The following is a 14,047-nucleotide window of genomic DNA, read 5'->3' as shown; positions in this document are numbered from 1 at the left end:
TGTAAGCACTACTTAGCAACAACTAAAACATCGGTGTGTTATCAACATTATTCTCATGCTAAATCAAAACACAGCACTGTACCAGCTACTAGGAAGAAAATTAACTCTATCCCAGCTGAAACCAGGACAACAATGCAGTATTTCTTAAAAAAATACTTAGATATTTATGCTTTTCATCTTTTTTTTTTTACTACCACTGTGTGTGTTCTGCAACATAATGCTATATGCTAATGAACTATATGCTTTTGCATATGTATCTGGAGTATTCATGGAGGTTTAGCCTAAGAATAAGACATCACTTATCAAAACACCCAGAGGACTGAGTGCCTGTCAGGTTCTTTTTGCTTTTCTTTAGTTTTATAAAACAGAAGCTAATGCAAAACCCCTCACCTTCAGCGAACACCAGAGTCTCACCAACACCTACAAAATCCAAGTTTGGGGTAGCAGTTCCACCAACCACATGCCATTCCACTGCCACCTGTCCCAGGCTGCCTTCTGTCCTATGTACCATTAGCTGCACGTTGGTCTGAGGACGTTCTTCTACTTCAATATACAGACCTTTCTCTGTCGCATTGGGACTTATGCTGTAGATCTTAAATACTCCAAACGCATCTCCATTCATCATTATGATAACTGTGGAAGTATTTGGCTGTCCTATAGTCGGTTGATTTTTTAAGCTGGCTGAGATGTTCATTAGTTCAACTTTCAAAAGGGATATAGTGAATTTCTCATCCAACTCTGGCAGACTGTCAGGGAGTATGGTAACTGTGAGATTTGCAAACTCTTCCCCCTCCTGCATTATGGCCCACTGTCCTGTAACAGATTCATAATCACTACCAGCGATAGCTTGTGTGCTAAAGAGAGCGGATGCACTGGTGATGTTTTTCTTGTAGGTCCAGAATCCTGAAGTGTTAGTTAATGGGCTGATTTCTGATGTCAGCCAAAGGCAGAGAGGAATCTCAGAGGCACTGGAAAATGTAAAGGCTGAACATGCTTGTTCTTTTAGGCACTGAGTTGCACAGGCATGCAGTGGGTCACTTGCTGCCGACACGTTCACTCTGGTCTTGGATGGTTGGTCAGGAATTCCTTGTACAGGAGACTCGTAACAGGCCAGGATATCCTGACCTTGCTCAATGGCAAGAGCTACGACATCGGTCTCAGAAGTGCTGTAAAATATCTGTAGCTGACCAAACCTTCCCCCGCTAAAAAACATTAAAATAAAAAAGTAATGTTAGTTGATGAAGTATGTCTAATATTCTTTATGTTTCTGGGTTAAGAATAAAAGTGAACAAAATTGACTGGCCCTTTCTGAATTGCTGTAAAGTTCCAAACAGCTACTTAAAGTGGATTCCCTTGAAGCTAGTACCAGAATAACTGAGTTGTCATTTTTGTGGATAGCAAGTTTGACTATTTATAGCTTGGGTAGCAGTCTGTTAAGAATGCATGGTAGCAAACATTTGTTTCCAGGAATTAACTTAGTCTTTTTAGGGCTGGCAAGGAAGAAAAAGCCTGTGCTGTCCAACCTTGTCATCTTTCCTGAGGTGTCCTCAGGATATCGTATCACATGCATAAAACCTGTTTCCCTTTTCTTGTTTCTTTCCATCCCACAAGAGTTGACCCATTTTGTCCTCCAGTTCAAATCACAGGAGCAGTGTGTTGTGCAGCTTTAAATGATTTGACGATTAAATAGGCAGAATGAAACTTCAAGTACACTGTGTACATTGTACATCACAATGTATATTACATTTAAGTACTTTATGTACATTTCTAATAAGCAGACATCTAGTTCAAAAACAATGTATATGAAATAAAAATGTGTTCAGCTGGCAGATCAAGAAATTGATGCAAATACTTATACAAGAGGAGCACGACATTTGAAATTATAGCCAAGGAGAAAAAAAAAAAAAATAGATATAAATAAAGCAAACATTATACAAACCTTCGCCTGACTGTTACATTTGCAAGCAAATTTCTTTCTAGTGGCTCGTGAATTCGATATAAGGATTGATGAAAGAAAACTGTGCCATAAGGATTATCATTGGCAGGTATTATAATATTTGCCACGCCATCTAACCCAATAGCACCACCATTGGAGGCCTGAGTTAATTCTACATGGACAATCTCAAAAAGAAAAAAAAAGAAAAAGAAATAAGGCAGCTAAACAATTTTTTGTATTTCTAACAATAATCACAAGCAAAGTAAAATCTGAACTTTTTGCACCTTCCTGACAGAACATTCCTTGTTTTTCTTTGCACACGTTTCTATAACAAGTTAAAAGTCTAATACTATTCAAGAAAGACATAACTGCTTTACTTACTTCTTCTATTTCTGGAATTTCATCAGCCAGGATCTCCAACAGCAACATCTGAATGGCTTCCCCAGGGGCAAAAGTAATATTACCCAAGGCGACCTGCAAGTCAGCATCAGCAGGATGTCCGTTAATGGTAGCAACCCACTGAACAGTAACATTACCGAGTGTCCCAGCATTGCGGATTATTGGCAGATTTACGGTTACTGATCCAAATTCAGGCTCCTCCACAGTGAATTCGGTAATCTGAAAAACTGAAGTACAGAGCAGAGAGATGTATTTCATTAACAATGAAATTGAAAGTAAATGTATCAACTCCTGAAGTACATAGTTTTATTTCACTTGACTGCATTTACTTGCACAGGTAAATCACTTTTAATCAGGTTTAAACATAAAAGCGAACTTTCAGTATTAATATTTTCATCTACAGAGGAAATTAGCATGAAAATTAAGCCCTCATCGAAAAAGTTTATTCCAACATACCCATTTTTCGAGGCTAACCATGAGCTGTTTCTAATTTCTTAGAAGACAATTTCATAATTATTCCTAGCAAGGAAACTCTTTAGCAGCTTTCATGTCACTTACTGAAGAAATAAGTCAACATATTCCTTCTAAAATTATTTCAAGTAAAAGTCTTCCTTGTATTAAACAGTTAGTTTTAAGAATTAAGTTAGTTAACTACCCATCTAGAATTATTTATTTTTGACGTTTTTTCTTTATTTCCTCTACCTTCTTCTACTGACAAAATGGAACAAGAGGAACTAAGTAGGGTACTGAAGGGAGAAAAGGGTAAGTCAGAGCAAAAGGCAGGAAAAAATACACCAAAAACCAAACAACAAAACAAAAAGTTACATTTCTAAAATATCATTAAATTGTTGAAATCACCAAAACCCTTCTCAAAACCTGTGTAATGAAACTCATTTTGGAAAGTATACACAATTCATTTTATTGATAGTAACAGGCAGAAGAAAAACTAAAGTACTTGACAGAAAATAAGAGAGTATAATTTAATTTCTCTTTATATTTTTCAGCTTCCCCAGATTTTTAAATCGGCTTTGGCTGACTATCTAGTAAAACAAAGATATCAAAGTATTTAAGCAGCAGATATTAGAATGCAGATTTTGCAGAAATGCAGCACTTAGATAAAAAATTAAAAAATGAACTAAAATCCATCTATCTCTACTGGGAGATTCCAAAATATTGTTATATCAGCTGACTAAATAATACTTTTTTGTTATATTAAAGCACCATTACTCCTTAATTACATGTTTTAATTTAGTTTATCTTATCTTTTTCTTTACTGTGTACATCCAGGCTTCCTCTTTGTCTTCTGAAAGTTTTATTCAGTTGCCCAGTAACAGCTCACCCACAAATCTGCAGTAAAAATGTTAACAGAAGAGAGAAAATATGCAAATAAGACTCATTTACCAAAGGATCCAAATGGGTCATCAGAAGCCTCAATAGTTATGATTGCCCTAGTCAAAGATCCAAGCAAGGCTCCTCCTGTTGTTTGATTCAGCAACTGCACATAAAATGACTCCTCAACTTCAGGGTTGATATCATTAATTATATAAATTGGCACAGCTTTACTTGTTTCTCCTTCTAGTAAGACAACATCTGATGAGGCTACACTGTAGTCCTCGCCTAGATTGATAGATGAAAAAAACAAAACAATAAAAAACACAGAATATTAATGCACTATGGTTCAGTGTATTGAACATCATCAGTAATACTTATCTTCTCTTTTGCTTACACATGCATTCCTCCATGTTTTTACATATTTTTTTTTCTTTATCATCAGACCCAGACAAGACAGTCTTTTTTTATTTCCCATTACCTTTTAGATATCTGGATGGACTAAAATAAAACTTGGCTTGGCCAAAACAGAGTTCACACTGCACACGTTTCTATAACAAGTTAAAAGTCTAATACTATTCAAGAAAGACATAACTGCTTTACTTACTTCTTCTATTTCTGGAATTTCATCAGCCAGGATCTCCAACAGCAACATCTGAATGGCTTCCCCAGGGGCAAAAGTAATATTACCCAAGGCGACCTGCAAGTCAGCATCAGCAGGATGTCCGTTAATGGTAGCAACCCACTGAACAGTAACATTACCGAGTGTCCCAGCATTGCGGATTATTGGCAGATTTACGGTTACTGATCCAAATTCAGGCTCCTCCACAGTGAATTCGGTAATCTGAAAAACTGAAGTACAGAGCAGAGAGATGTATTTCATTAACAATGAAATTGAAAGTAAATGTATCAACTCCTGAAGTACATAGTTTTATTTCACTTGACTGCATTTACTTGCACAGGTAAATCACTTTTAATCAGGTTTAAACATAAAAGCGAACTTTCAGTATTAATATTTTCATCTACAGAGGAAATTAGCATGAAAATTAAGCCCTCATCGAAAAAGTTTATTCCAACATACCCATTTTTCGAGGCTAACCATGAGCTGTTTCTAATTTCTTAGAAGACAATTTCATAATTATTCCTAGCAAGGAAACTCTTTAGCAGCTTTCATGTCACTTACTGAAGAAATAAGTCAACATATTCCTTCTAAAATTATTTCAAGTAAAAGTCTTCCTTGTATTAAACATTTAGTTTTAAGAATTAAGTTAGTTAACTACCCATCTAGAATTATTTATTTTTGACGTTTTTTCTTTATTTCCTCTACCTTCTTCTACTGACAAAATGGAACAAGAGGAACTAAGTAGGGTACTGAAGGGAGAAAAGGGTAAGTCAGAGCAAAAGGCAGGAAAAAATACACCAAAAACCAAACAACAAAACAAAAAGTTACATTTCTAAAATATCATTAAATTGTTGAAATCACCAAAACCCTTCTCAAAACCTGTGTAATGAAACTCATTTTGGAAAGTATACACAATTCATTTTATTGATAGTAACAGGCAGAAGAAAAACTAAAGTACTTGACAGAAAATAAGAGAGTATAATTTAATTTCTCTTTATATTTTTCAGCTTCCCCAGATTTTTAAATCGGCTTTGGCTGACTATCTAGTAAAACAAAGATATCAAAGTATTTAAGCAGCAGATATTAGAATGCAGATTTTGCAGAAATGCAGCACTTAGATAAAAAATTAAAAAATGAACTAAAATCCATCTATCTCTACTGGGAGATTCCAAAATATTGTTATATCAGCTGACTAAATAATACTTTTTTGTTATATTAAAGCACCATTACTCCTTAATTACATGTTTTAATTTAGTTTATCTTATCTTTTTCTTTACTGTGTACATCCAGGCTTCCTCTTTGTCTTCTGAAAGTTTTATTCAGTTGCCCAGTAACAGCTCACCCACAAATCTGCAGTAAAAATGTTAACAGAAGAGAGAAAATATGCAAATAAGACTCATTTACCAAAGGATCCAAATGGGTCATCAGAAGCCTCAATAGTTATGATTGCCCTAGTCAAAGATCCAAGCAAGGCTCCTCCTGTTGTTTGATTCAGCAACTGCACATAAAATGACTCCTCAACTTCAGGGTTGATATCATTAATTATATAAATTGGCACAGCTTTACTTGTTTCTCCTTCTAGTAAGACAACATCTGATGAGGCTACACTGTAGTCCTCGCCTAGATTGATAGATGAAAAAAACAAAACAATAAAAAACACAGAATATTAATGCACTATGGTTCAGTGTATTGAACATCATCAGTAATACTTATCTTCTCTTTTGCTTACACATGCATTCCTCCATGTTTTTACGTATATTTTTTTCTTTATCATCAGACCCAGACAACACAGTCTTTTTTTATTTCCCATTACCTTTTAGATATCTGGATGGACTAAAATAAAACTTGGCTTGGCCAAACAGAGTTCACACTGATGGAGCCCTGCTGTCCTGGAGATGGCTGAACACCGCCTGCCCATGTTGCCGGCTGAGGTTAAACCACAACAGTTTGATTTATAACTAAGTGGTTTAGACCCTGCACGCTTTGTAAGTTTGCCCCTTTCTTTATGTACCTTCTCTATAGCAGGGACCAACTGGAGAACTTAACCTCCCATTTTTAGAAGTTCAAGTCTTCTTGGGTTTTGATTATTTTTTGCCTGTTTGTTTCACAGCTGAGTCCCCAACTCTCACTTCCCCTCCAATAAGCTCACCTAAACAATGTGTGGTGGGTTTAAATATGTACACAGGACTAAACAGTAGCTACATACACTACCATAGTATTTTTTATTTTTATTTATTTTCTTTTTTTTGAAGAGGTAGTGGGCTACTAGGGAAACAAACACCCCAATTGCTTCACTCATTTCTCTTGCTAGATTCTTCACTGATGATGTCTCAGAGCTGTCTAAAAGCTGATGCGTGATCTCTCCCATAGGGCTTGCATTCCTATTTGCTAAGCAGAGTCAATAAATGTCTATTTTTTTTTTACTTGTTATACAATAGTGCATTCAATTCATACTTGTTTGCTTTGATTGCTCAAAGCCTACAGTACGCTCTTTCCACTTTAACATAGACTGCATATTTCTGCTATTCTGATTTCTTACCAGCTGTTGCAGTTATTGGCATAGCTTTAAATTTCACAGAAACATCTGCAAATATTCCCCCACTTCTGGTCACATTAATGATTGGTCCAACATAATTTTCAGCAACTCTCACAGTTGACGCTGAAAGCTGAAGTGTTCCAAAAGCATCATCATTGGCATTGATAATTACATGAGCTATTGTCTCACCCACTAGTCCAAGTCGAGGAGAATTTACAACTGAAACATAAAGAAAACTTAGTGAGGGGGTGCCTGAGATGCTTGCTCTCTATGGCTATAGAGTTCAGAGACATACACGTGAGTTTAGTTGTTAGTCGCCACTAGCTTTCAATAAAATTATCTTTTTTAGAATTGGACAAAGTATAGCTACAAACTGTACCAACATACTTTTGGTGTTTGAATTATATTACGGCAGAAAAATCCCAATTTAAAATAACTTATTATTCTACCCTGCTGTGAGGCATACAAGCCACAATTTTTTGAAGAGGTGAGGTACTGTGAAATAATTTGTTTATTTATTCGTTTGTCCATAAGGCCAGTAGTAAGATCTATACAGTTCAGAAGAATTTCACTTTTACACTTGCTATGATGAAATATAAATAAGATTTCAACCTCCCAGCAGAATTATATTTGAAGTTTCCCTTACAGTAAGATTAATCTGGGGCAGGGGCAGCAATTAGGCATGCCAAGAAGCTTTGAAGCACAAATCAGGCTGTACTGACTGGAATTTATCTGAATGAGGGATGAAACGAACATACTCTACACTAAAAAAGCAACATGTGGCTGTAATTCTACACCACTTTATTTTTAAAAGACTTCTTTGGCTTTCAATAAGCAAAACTAGCTTAGTTATTTCCTAATACTGAACTTCACAGAAACAACACTATGTTAACAGGTATTAGTGCACAAAACCAATACTGTAACATATTTGGCCTGAAAAACCTTGGATAAGGCGATAAAAAAGGGATAAAGAAATGCTTGTCCACCCCTGACAAAACACTGTGTTAAAGGAAATACATGCCAACAGCACACAAGGCACAAGCAGCACACAACTCAGAGATTTCTTTATCATTTAACTTGTTGCATTTTATCCTATTAAATATAAATACTAGCCTTCATATTTAAATTGTAGGTTTTACATATGTAAGATACTTACTTGGCCGATCCTGTACTTTCTCGATCAAAACAGTACTGCTTAGCTCCACAAAAACAGATTCTGACCTCTCAGGATCATCATCATCCAATATAGGCAAAGATATTGTGGCCTCACTTTCATTGGCTGCGAAGATCATGTAACCTGTAATGGGTATATAATCTTTTCCCTCTGTTGCTCTAACAACTTCAGGTGGAAGAAAGGGTGACTTTTCATCATCGCCAATAGTTCTGTATGTTATCATTACTGTACCAAGGAGACCACCACGCCTTATTATTGTCAGGGAGATATTTTTTGTCTCTTCCTCAACTTTTATTGGTCTGTTTCGCTCAGAAAAGATGAAGACTCCATATGGATCATCATTAGCTAAAATAGTTAATGTTGCATTAGTATGATTTCCAAGATGACCACTGGAGACGTTGATGATCAAAACTGAAAACACCTTATCCAATTCAGGAGTTTCATCAGGAGAAACCTGTACTGTAATATTTGCTCTCGCTTGGCCAACATCAAATGTTACATTCCCATCTGTAGAGATTAGGTCTTTGGTAAGATCACAGACTATGATCCAATGCAGTGTCACTTGAGACAAGGCCCCATGCGTTCTCACAACCTAAGTGAAAAATATAAAGATCTGCATATTTTTGTTTTATGAGGAAAAAACCCATAAAAGTATGAGATGGAATAAAGCCAAGACATTGACATGATGGGTTAAAAATAAATTTGTGTTTTAAAAAAAAAAGTGTAATCTTTATCATCTCATCTTTGCTGCATTTGTTGTGTCATCAACACTGTTATTTTAAAATAGTAGTACCTCAAATGTAAACGAGTAAAAGTAATTTTAAACCTGTGGATATTACATCATTTTAGCTTCAAGCTGAATTATACTTATTAGACAACTCAGTATGAAATGGCAAAACAGATGTGCATGATAAAGTTATAAACCCTCTAGACTTATGGTAAAAACATTGCAGAACGCCCAGTCAAAGAGAGACAGAAGAGGACTGCACAGCAGTATGAGACTCAAAGCTTTCTAACCTGCAGCACAATATTGCTATCTCCATCTTCAGGCTCAGTTCCATTTACCGAGAGTGACTCAGTACTGAACTCAAACACACCATGAGCGTCATCAGAAGCCTCAATAGTCACAAAGATGTGGGATGCAATTCCCAAGCTAGCTGTTAAGTGCAAGTTCCAAAAAGGGTTATTTTCTAGCATCTTTTCTTACATGAAATAAAACAGCTAAAGAAATATGTTACAAAAAATACACAGGAGAGCATGACTGCAGTATCCGTGCTATTTTGTCTTTGGTTTTTTGAAATGCATAACTATCCACATGGATAAGGAACTGACTTTCAATAATGCAGTCCTGGCAGCCCTTCTATGGAACTATGCAACAAAGAAATACAATAAATACGAATATTTTAAGGGAGAAACAGAGATAAAATTACAGGTTCAATGAATGAAAATGGAGCAGAATTTAGGATGGTGGGGAGTTATATGGTAAACCACAGTCTAAGCAGATAGACCAGATGACTGCAGGTCTCATCCTAACATAAGCTGGAATGAAAAACAAAGGAAAAAACAAGGCCGGTAAATCCTACTATTAAAAGATTGTCTTGAGTGAGATAACTTGCTGCTCAGAGACAGAAAGAGCCTGGCACTTAAGAAAACCACTTCTGGAAACACGGAAAAAGGAAATAGCACTTCAAGAAAACCTAGGAAGCTCCAAAAAGTGGCTAAATCACAGACTTACTCTCAGATTCAAACTGAAATCCTTTGCCTTTACAAATAAAATTGAAAATCAGGCTGTCACAGCGGAATAAATTATTCAATTTGGATAATGTGTGCTCATATAACATTTTCAGGTCTGTAGGGTTTAATTTGAAGTCCTATATGATAGGGTTTTCCCTCAGATTTTATTTCTGCATCTAGTATTTTTTTAATTTTCTCAGTATTAAATTATCTTTGTTTTCTGTATGTCATGACATAAACACAAAATTAAAGAGAAGAAATAATAATTAAAACATTTCTTTAAAAAATCCAACACAGCTTACTTTTCTTTAATAGTAAATTTGACATGCAGAGAATCAAAGTAACTTAAAGCACGTACAAAAGCATACAGTCAGGTAATTTTTAAATTACCTTCAACTTAAAAAGTGTCTTTGCTTTTTTGCTCTCCAGAAAATTTTACAATTTTCAAACACAACTGATTTTGCAAACTGTACTTCTGAAATAACTATATTGTGTTTTACAACCATATAGTTTTGATGGTATAGAGGCTGTTATTTTTTGTGTTACACTAAACACATTCAAATTAAGCCTAAATTAAACTAGAAAAGAATGTTTTGACAGAACTTTATAATAAATCTAAATGAATCACCTGTAACTACAAGTAACATCATGCCAAGCTGTGTCAGTATAGTAATTTATGAGGGATATTACAGTTAGCAATAAAAAATTGGGTTAATCCAAAATGCTTACCATGTTGATGGACAGTTGGAAGGAAGAAATCCATGTTCCCATCACCACTACCACTGCCATCATTTCTAAAGAGCTCAGCAACTTTAAGATGACAGACATACAGATATATACATTTATAAATATAGAGAAAGCAGAAAGTAATTTAAACGTTTCTGGACAACACAAAAAGAGAGGGAAGCATTCTATGAAGGCATTAGTTTGGGATGTGAAAGTATACAGGATTTCTGATAAAAGCCAGAAACAGTCTTGTATATGCCACCTCTAATTAAATTTATGATGCTGGAAATAGCAATGGGAGGTCAGAAGGAAAGAAAACGCATACACCTCTGTTTCCTCTCTTCTTTCTTTCCCTCTTTATGTGCCCTCTTTGTATTTCCCCTTTCTCACTCCTACATGAGGTCTGTCAGGGAGAGATTGGAAATGTGAATTAAAAAAAAAGACAGGGGCTAAAACCCCTCAAACTCTCTTATTGTAATATTTTCTCACAAAGCGAAAACATGTGTCAGGAATTTGGAAAAATCTGCAGAAAGCTTAACTAATGGAGACTTTACCCTAAGTTTTATGCTTGCAATGGTGTTGGAAAGGCCAAAAAGAGGATTTGTGTTAAGACGATAACTGCCTAGTGAATGACTAGAGTTAGCTATGAGTTTTCTGACAAAAAAAATTAAAGATAAAAGTTTGATTCTTTTTAACAAAACAACTATTCGACCAAAAAGTCCACATGCATGAAAGGTCTGAAGCTTTTATCAAAAGTACCACTAAGGCCACACTGTACCACATAGACAGATGTAATCACAGCAGAGAGCTGGATTCATTCAAGGTAGCATGATATAACTTCCCAGAAGGCACCACACTTGCATTTCTGGATTGCTTAAAAAAAGTCAATTTATTGCTGCCAACGTTTCTAATTACTTTTTTCCCTCCAGCTTTACAATCTCCCTTAAAAATTTTCTCCAATGGAAAAAAAAAATCTGTAAAGGATGTTTTTTGTGGCAGGGGCACTGATGCTTGCCATCCCTTGTGAGACTAGCATCTCACAACAAGATTTCCTTTGAGTGTTTTTCTTGTTCTTCCAGAGAGCTAGCAGCTACCTCTCCAGCTCAGCTAAACTCCCTAGGCCTCTCAACACGCACAGTCTCCTACTGATATAATCCAGTTGAATACGTTATAAGCCAGTGTATCACAATTCCTCTGATTTCACTGAAGTGGCAGATAAAAAACCCACCTTGGTTGTTTAGCCTTAAATATTTTATAAATATTGACAAAATTAAAAAAATTTGAATTTATATATATTTTTATATTATTTTAATTCTCATTACCAACCGTGAAATTATACAATGTGAAAAGAAGCAATTGCCTTTCAATGACCTAATATATGGTAATAATACACTTTCTTTGGGATCTGGTGGTTTCCAGCAATGATTAACAAAATATCCGAAGAACAGTTAAGAAAAAATACAGCTGTCTGGGGGATGTAGGGGTGTTTTTTTGTCTTTAGAAATAACATGGAAATGGTACACCTAAGAAAGGTAAGATTTTAATGGAAGAGTAGAGATCATAAAAATACAACCAACGGATTGATGTATGTGCCTCACCTCCTCCCTCTGGGTTCAACAGCTCCACTTGAAAAGTTTTATCTAATTCAGGAATAGAATTATCAGTGATGTTAACAGTAATGTACTTGTATTTTTCTCCTGGCTGAAATTCCAGCGTGCCCGCAACAGCCTGCAATATTCACATTTTTGTTAAAGTTTAATGTTTTCATCCATATGAAAAAAGAAATAGAAACTTGATTTTGTTTGCCTTTGTCAAAACATCTACTTTCCTTCATTTAAGCTTTTAAAAAATCTGCTGAATCTGTTATGAGAAAAAGACATCTAAATGCACAAAATTATGAGCATCTGCACTCATCTACATTCTTCCGCACAAATATCAGTTAGACAAGCAAACACAGATATGCACAGATTATTTTGTTGAACATATTCAAATCCCAGTACATACAAACATAATCTTAACCTGTACATGTACCTAACTGCTCACGTAAAGTCTGATACATTCAGGAACAATAGCAAATATCCCGTCTTGCTACATAGACAATTCTCTTAAGAAAAAAAAAAATCAAATCTTTTCCTAGGAAATAAAACATCCTGCACACACAGGAGGTACAAGTCACATAATGATATATATTTTAAAGTGAATATTACACATTCATTTATCAAATCACCATATAAAACAAAGTGTTTCTGTGAAAAGAATCATAGCTGGGCTAAAATACGCGAACTGAAGGCTATCTCCAGGACAAATAATGTGAATTAAATTCCAAAATAATTACACACCTTGGCAATGGCCATACCTGATAATCTTTAGGACTGAAAGCTGTAAGTGGCACTGTTCTGTATTCCACCAGAACTGTTCCAAGAAGGCCTTGTGCACGAACTACCAGTAGTCTGATGTGTCCAACTTCTTCTTTAACTGTAATCTGGGGCACAGCAGAGGCTGGCAGAATCATTTCATCACCTGGCTGAGGAGGTGGTCCCACAGAGAACTGTAGTAGACCTGGCAGACAAGAAGTACTATTTACATGACTTCTCTCACCAAATTTAAATTATGATAATCAATTGAAACCAAATTATTTATAAAATCTATATTTTGTGACGTTTCTGAAATTAAAAATCAATTATTGATAAGCCCTTAGGCCTCAATCATGCTATTTCCAGGGACGTCCTGTGTACCTTCCCTTCTCTCTCACTGATATCCGTATCAGTCTTGATAAAGCCACAGCACAATAACGAATTTAGATTTAAATTATGATAATCAATTGAAACCAAATTATTTATAAAATCTATATTTTGTGACGTTTCTGAAATTAAAAATCAATTATTGATAAGCCCTTAGGCCTCAATCATGCTATTTCCAGGGACGTCCTGTGTACCTTCCCTTCTCTCTCACTGATATCCGTATCAGTCTTGATAAAGCCACAGCACAATAATGAATTTACGTCTTCCCAGGAGAGCCTCAATATGTCTTATTGGTATAATAAGCATGCAGAAACGTCTCTCTCCGTCAGGAATTCTCATCTGAGAAAAACTTGCACAGGATCAACTACATGCAACCTTTCTTTGCCGTCAGAAGGGAATCATTGCCTGTTTGGTCACGGAAGCTTTGATGCCTTTTTGCAAAATTCTCAAGAATAAGTAACTCAGCTTTCACTCTTGTACACAAATTATGAATTAATCTTGTTAGATAAAGTGGAGCACTTGGCATTGCTTCCTCAACTATCAAGGCTAAGCAAAGTTTTTATCTGTTGAGCTAGAACTATAAAATTATGTGCAACAAGACTGTATCATCTCCATCATCATTACCATATGGGTGGTCACTGGCTTTGATGCTGATATCAGTAGTTTCCTTTTCTGGATCTATACTTGCTCCACTGGTAGGAGTTGAACCTAGTTTTCCATCTCCAGACACTGCAGAGACTAATGTCACACGGAAATATTCATTTAGCTCCGGAATGTCATCATCAATAACATGCAAATTTAAGACCTAGAGAAGGACCAAATCATGGAGAAATCAAACCGTGCAACATAC

The 14,047-nt window shown here is 35.7% G+C and overlaps 1 protein-coding gene across 1 annotated transcript in view; it reads right to left on the bottom strand.

Moving 5' to 3' along the window:
* Nucleotides 1-14,047, bottom strand: part of ADGRV1 (adhesion G protein-coupled receptor V1) — a 305,425-nt gene that overhangs the window by 235,322 nt on the left and 56,056 nt on the right. The window contains exons 24-34 of the mRNA XM_019474377.1: nucleotides 13,822-14,002; nucleotides 12,813-13,015; nucleotides 12,055-12,184; nucleotides 10,460-10,540; nucleotides 9,014-9,153; nucleotides 7,979-8,588; nucleotides 6,826-7,041; nucleotides 5,691-5,906; nucleotides 4,272-4,516; nucleotides 1,940-2,121; nucleotides 391-1,202 (exon numbers count right to left, since the gene is read on the bottom strand). Of these exons, the coding sequence (XP_019329922.1) occupies nucleotides 391-1,202; nucleotides 1,940-2,121; nucleotides 4,272-4,516; nucleotides 5,691-5,906; nucleotides 6,826-7,041; nucleotides 7,979-8,588; nucleotides 9,014-9,153; nucleotides 10,460-10,540; nucleotides 12,055-12,184; nucleotides 12,813-13,015; nucleotides 13,822-14,002 (3,016 nt within the window). The remainder of the gene's footprint in view (nucleotides 1-390; nucleotides 1,203-1,939; nucleotides 2,122-4,271; nucleotides 4,517-5,690; nucleotides 5,907-6,825; nucleotides 7,042-7,978; nucleotides 8,589-9,013; nucleotides 9,154-10,459; nucleotides 10,541-12,054; nucleotides 12,185-12,812; nucleotides 13,016-13,821; nucleotides 14,003-14,047) is intronic.

The sequence above is a fragment of the Aptenodytes forsteri genome, unplaced genomic scaffold (assembly GCF_000699145.1).
Source record: "Aptenodytes forsteri isolate BGI_AS27 unplaced genomic scaffold, ASM69914v1 Scaffold41, whole genome shotgun sequence".
Taxonomy (NCBI): Eukaryota; Metazoa; Chordata; class Aves; order Sphenisciformes; family Spheniscidae; genus Aptenodytes; species Aptenodytes forsteri.
This window is presented reverse-complemented; position numbering and strand designations above follow the sequence as displayed.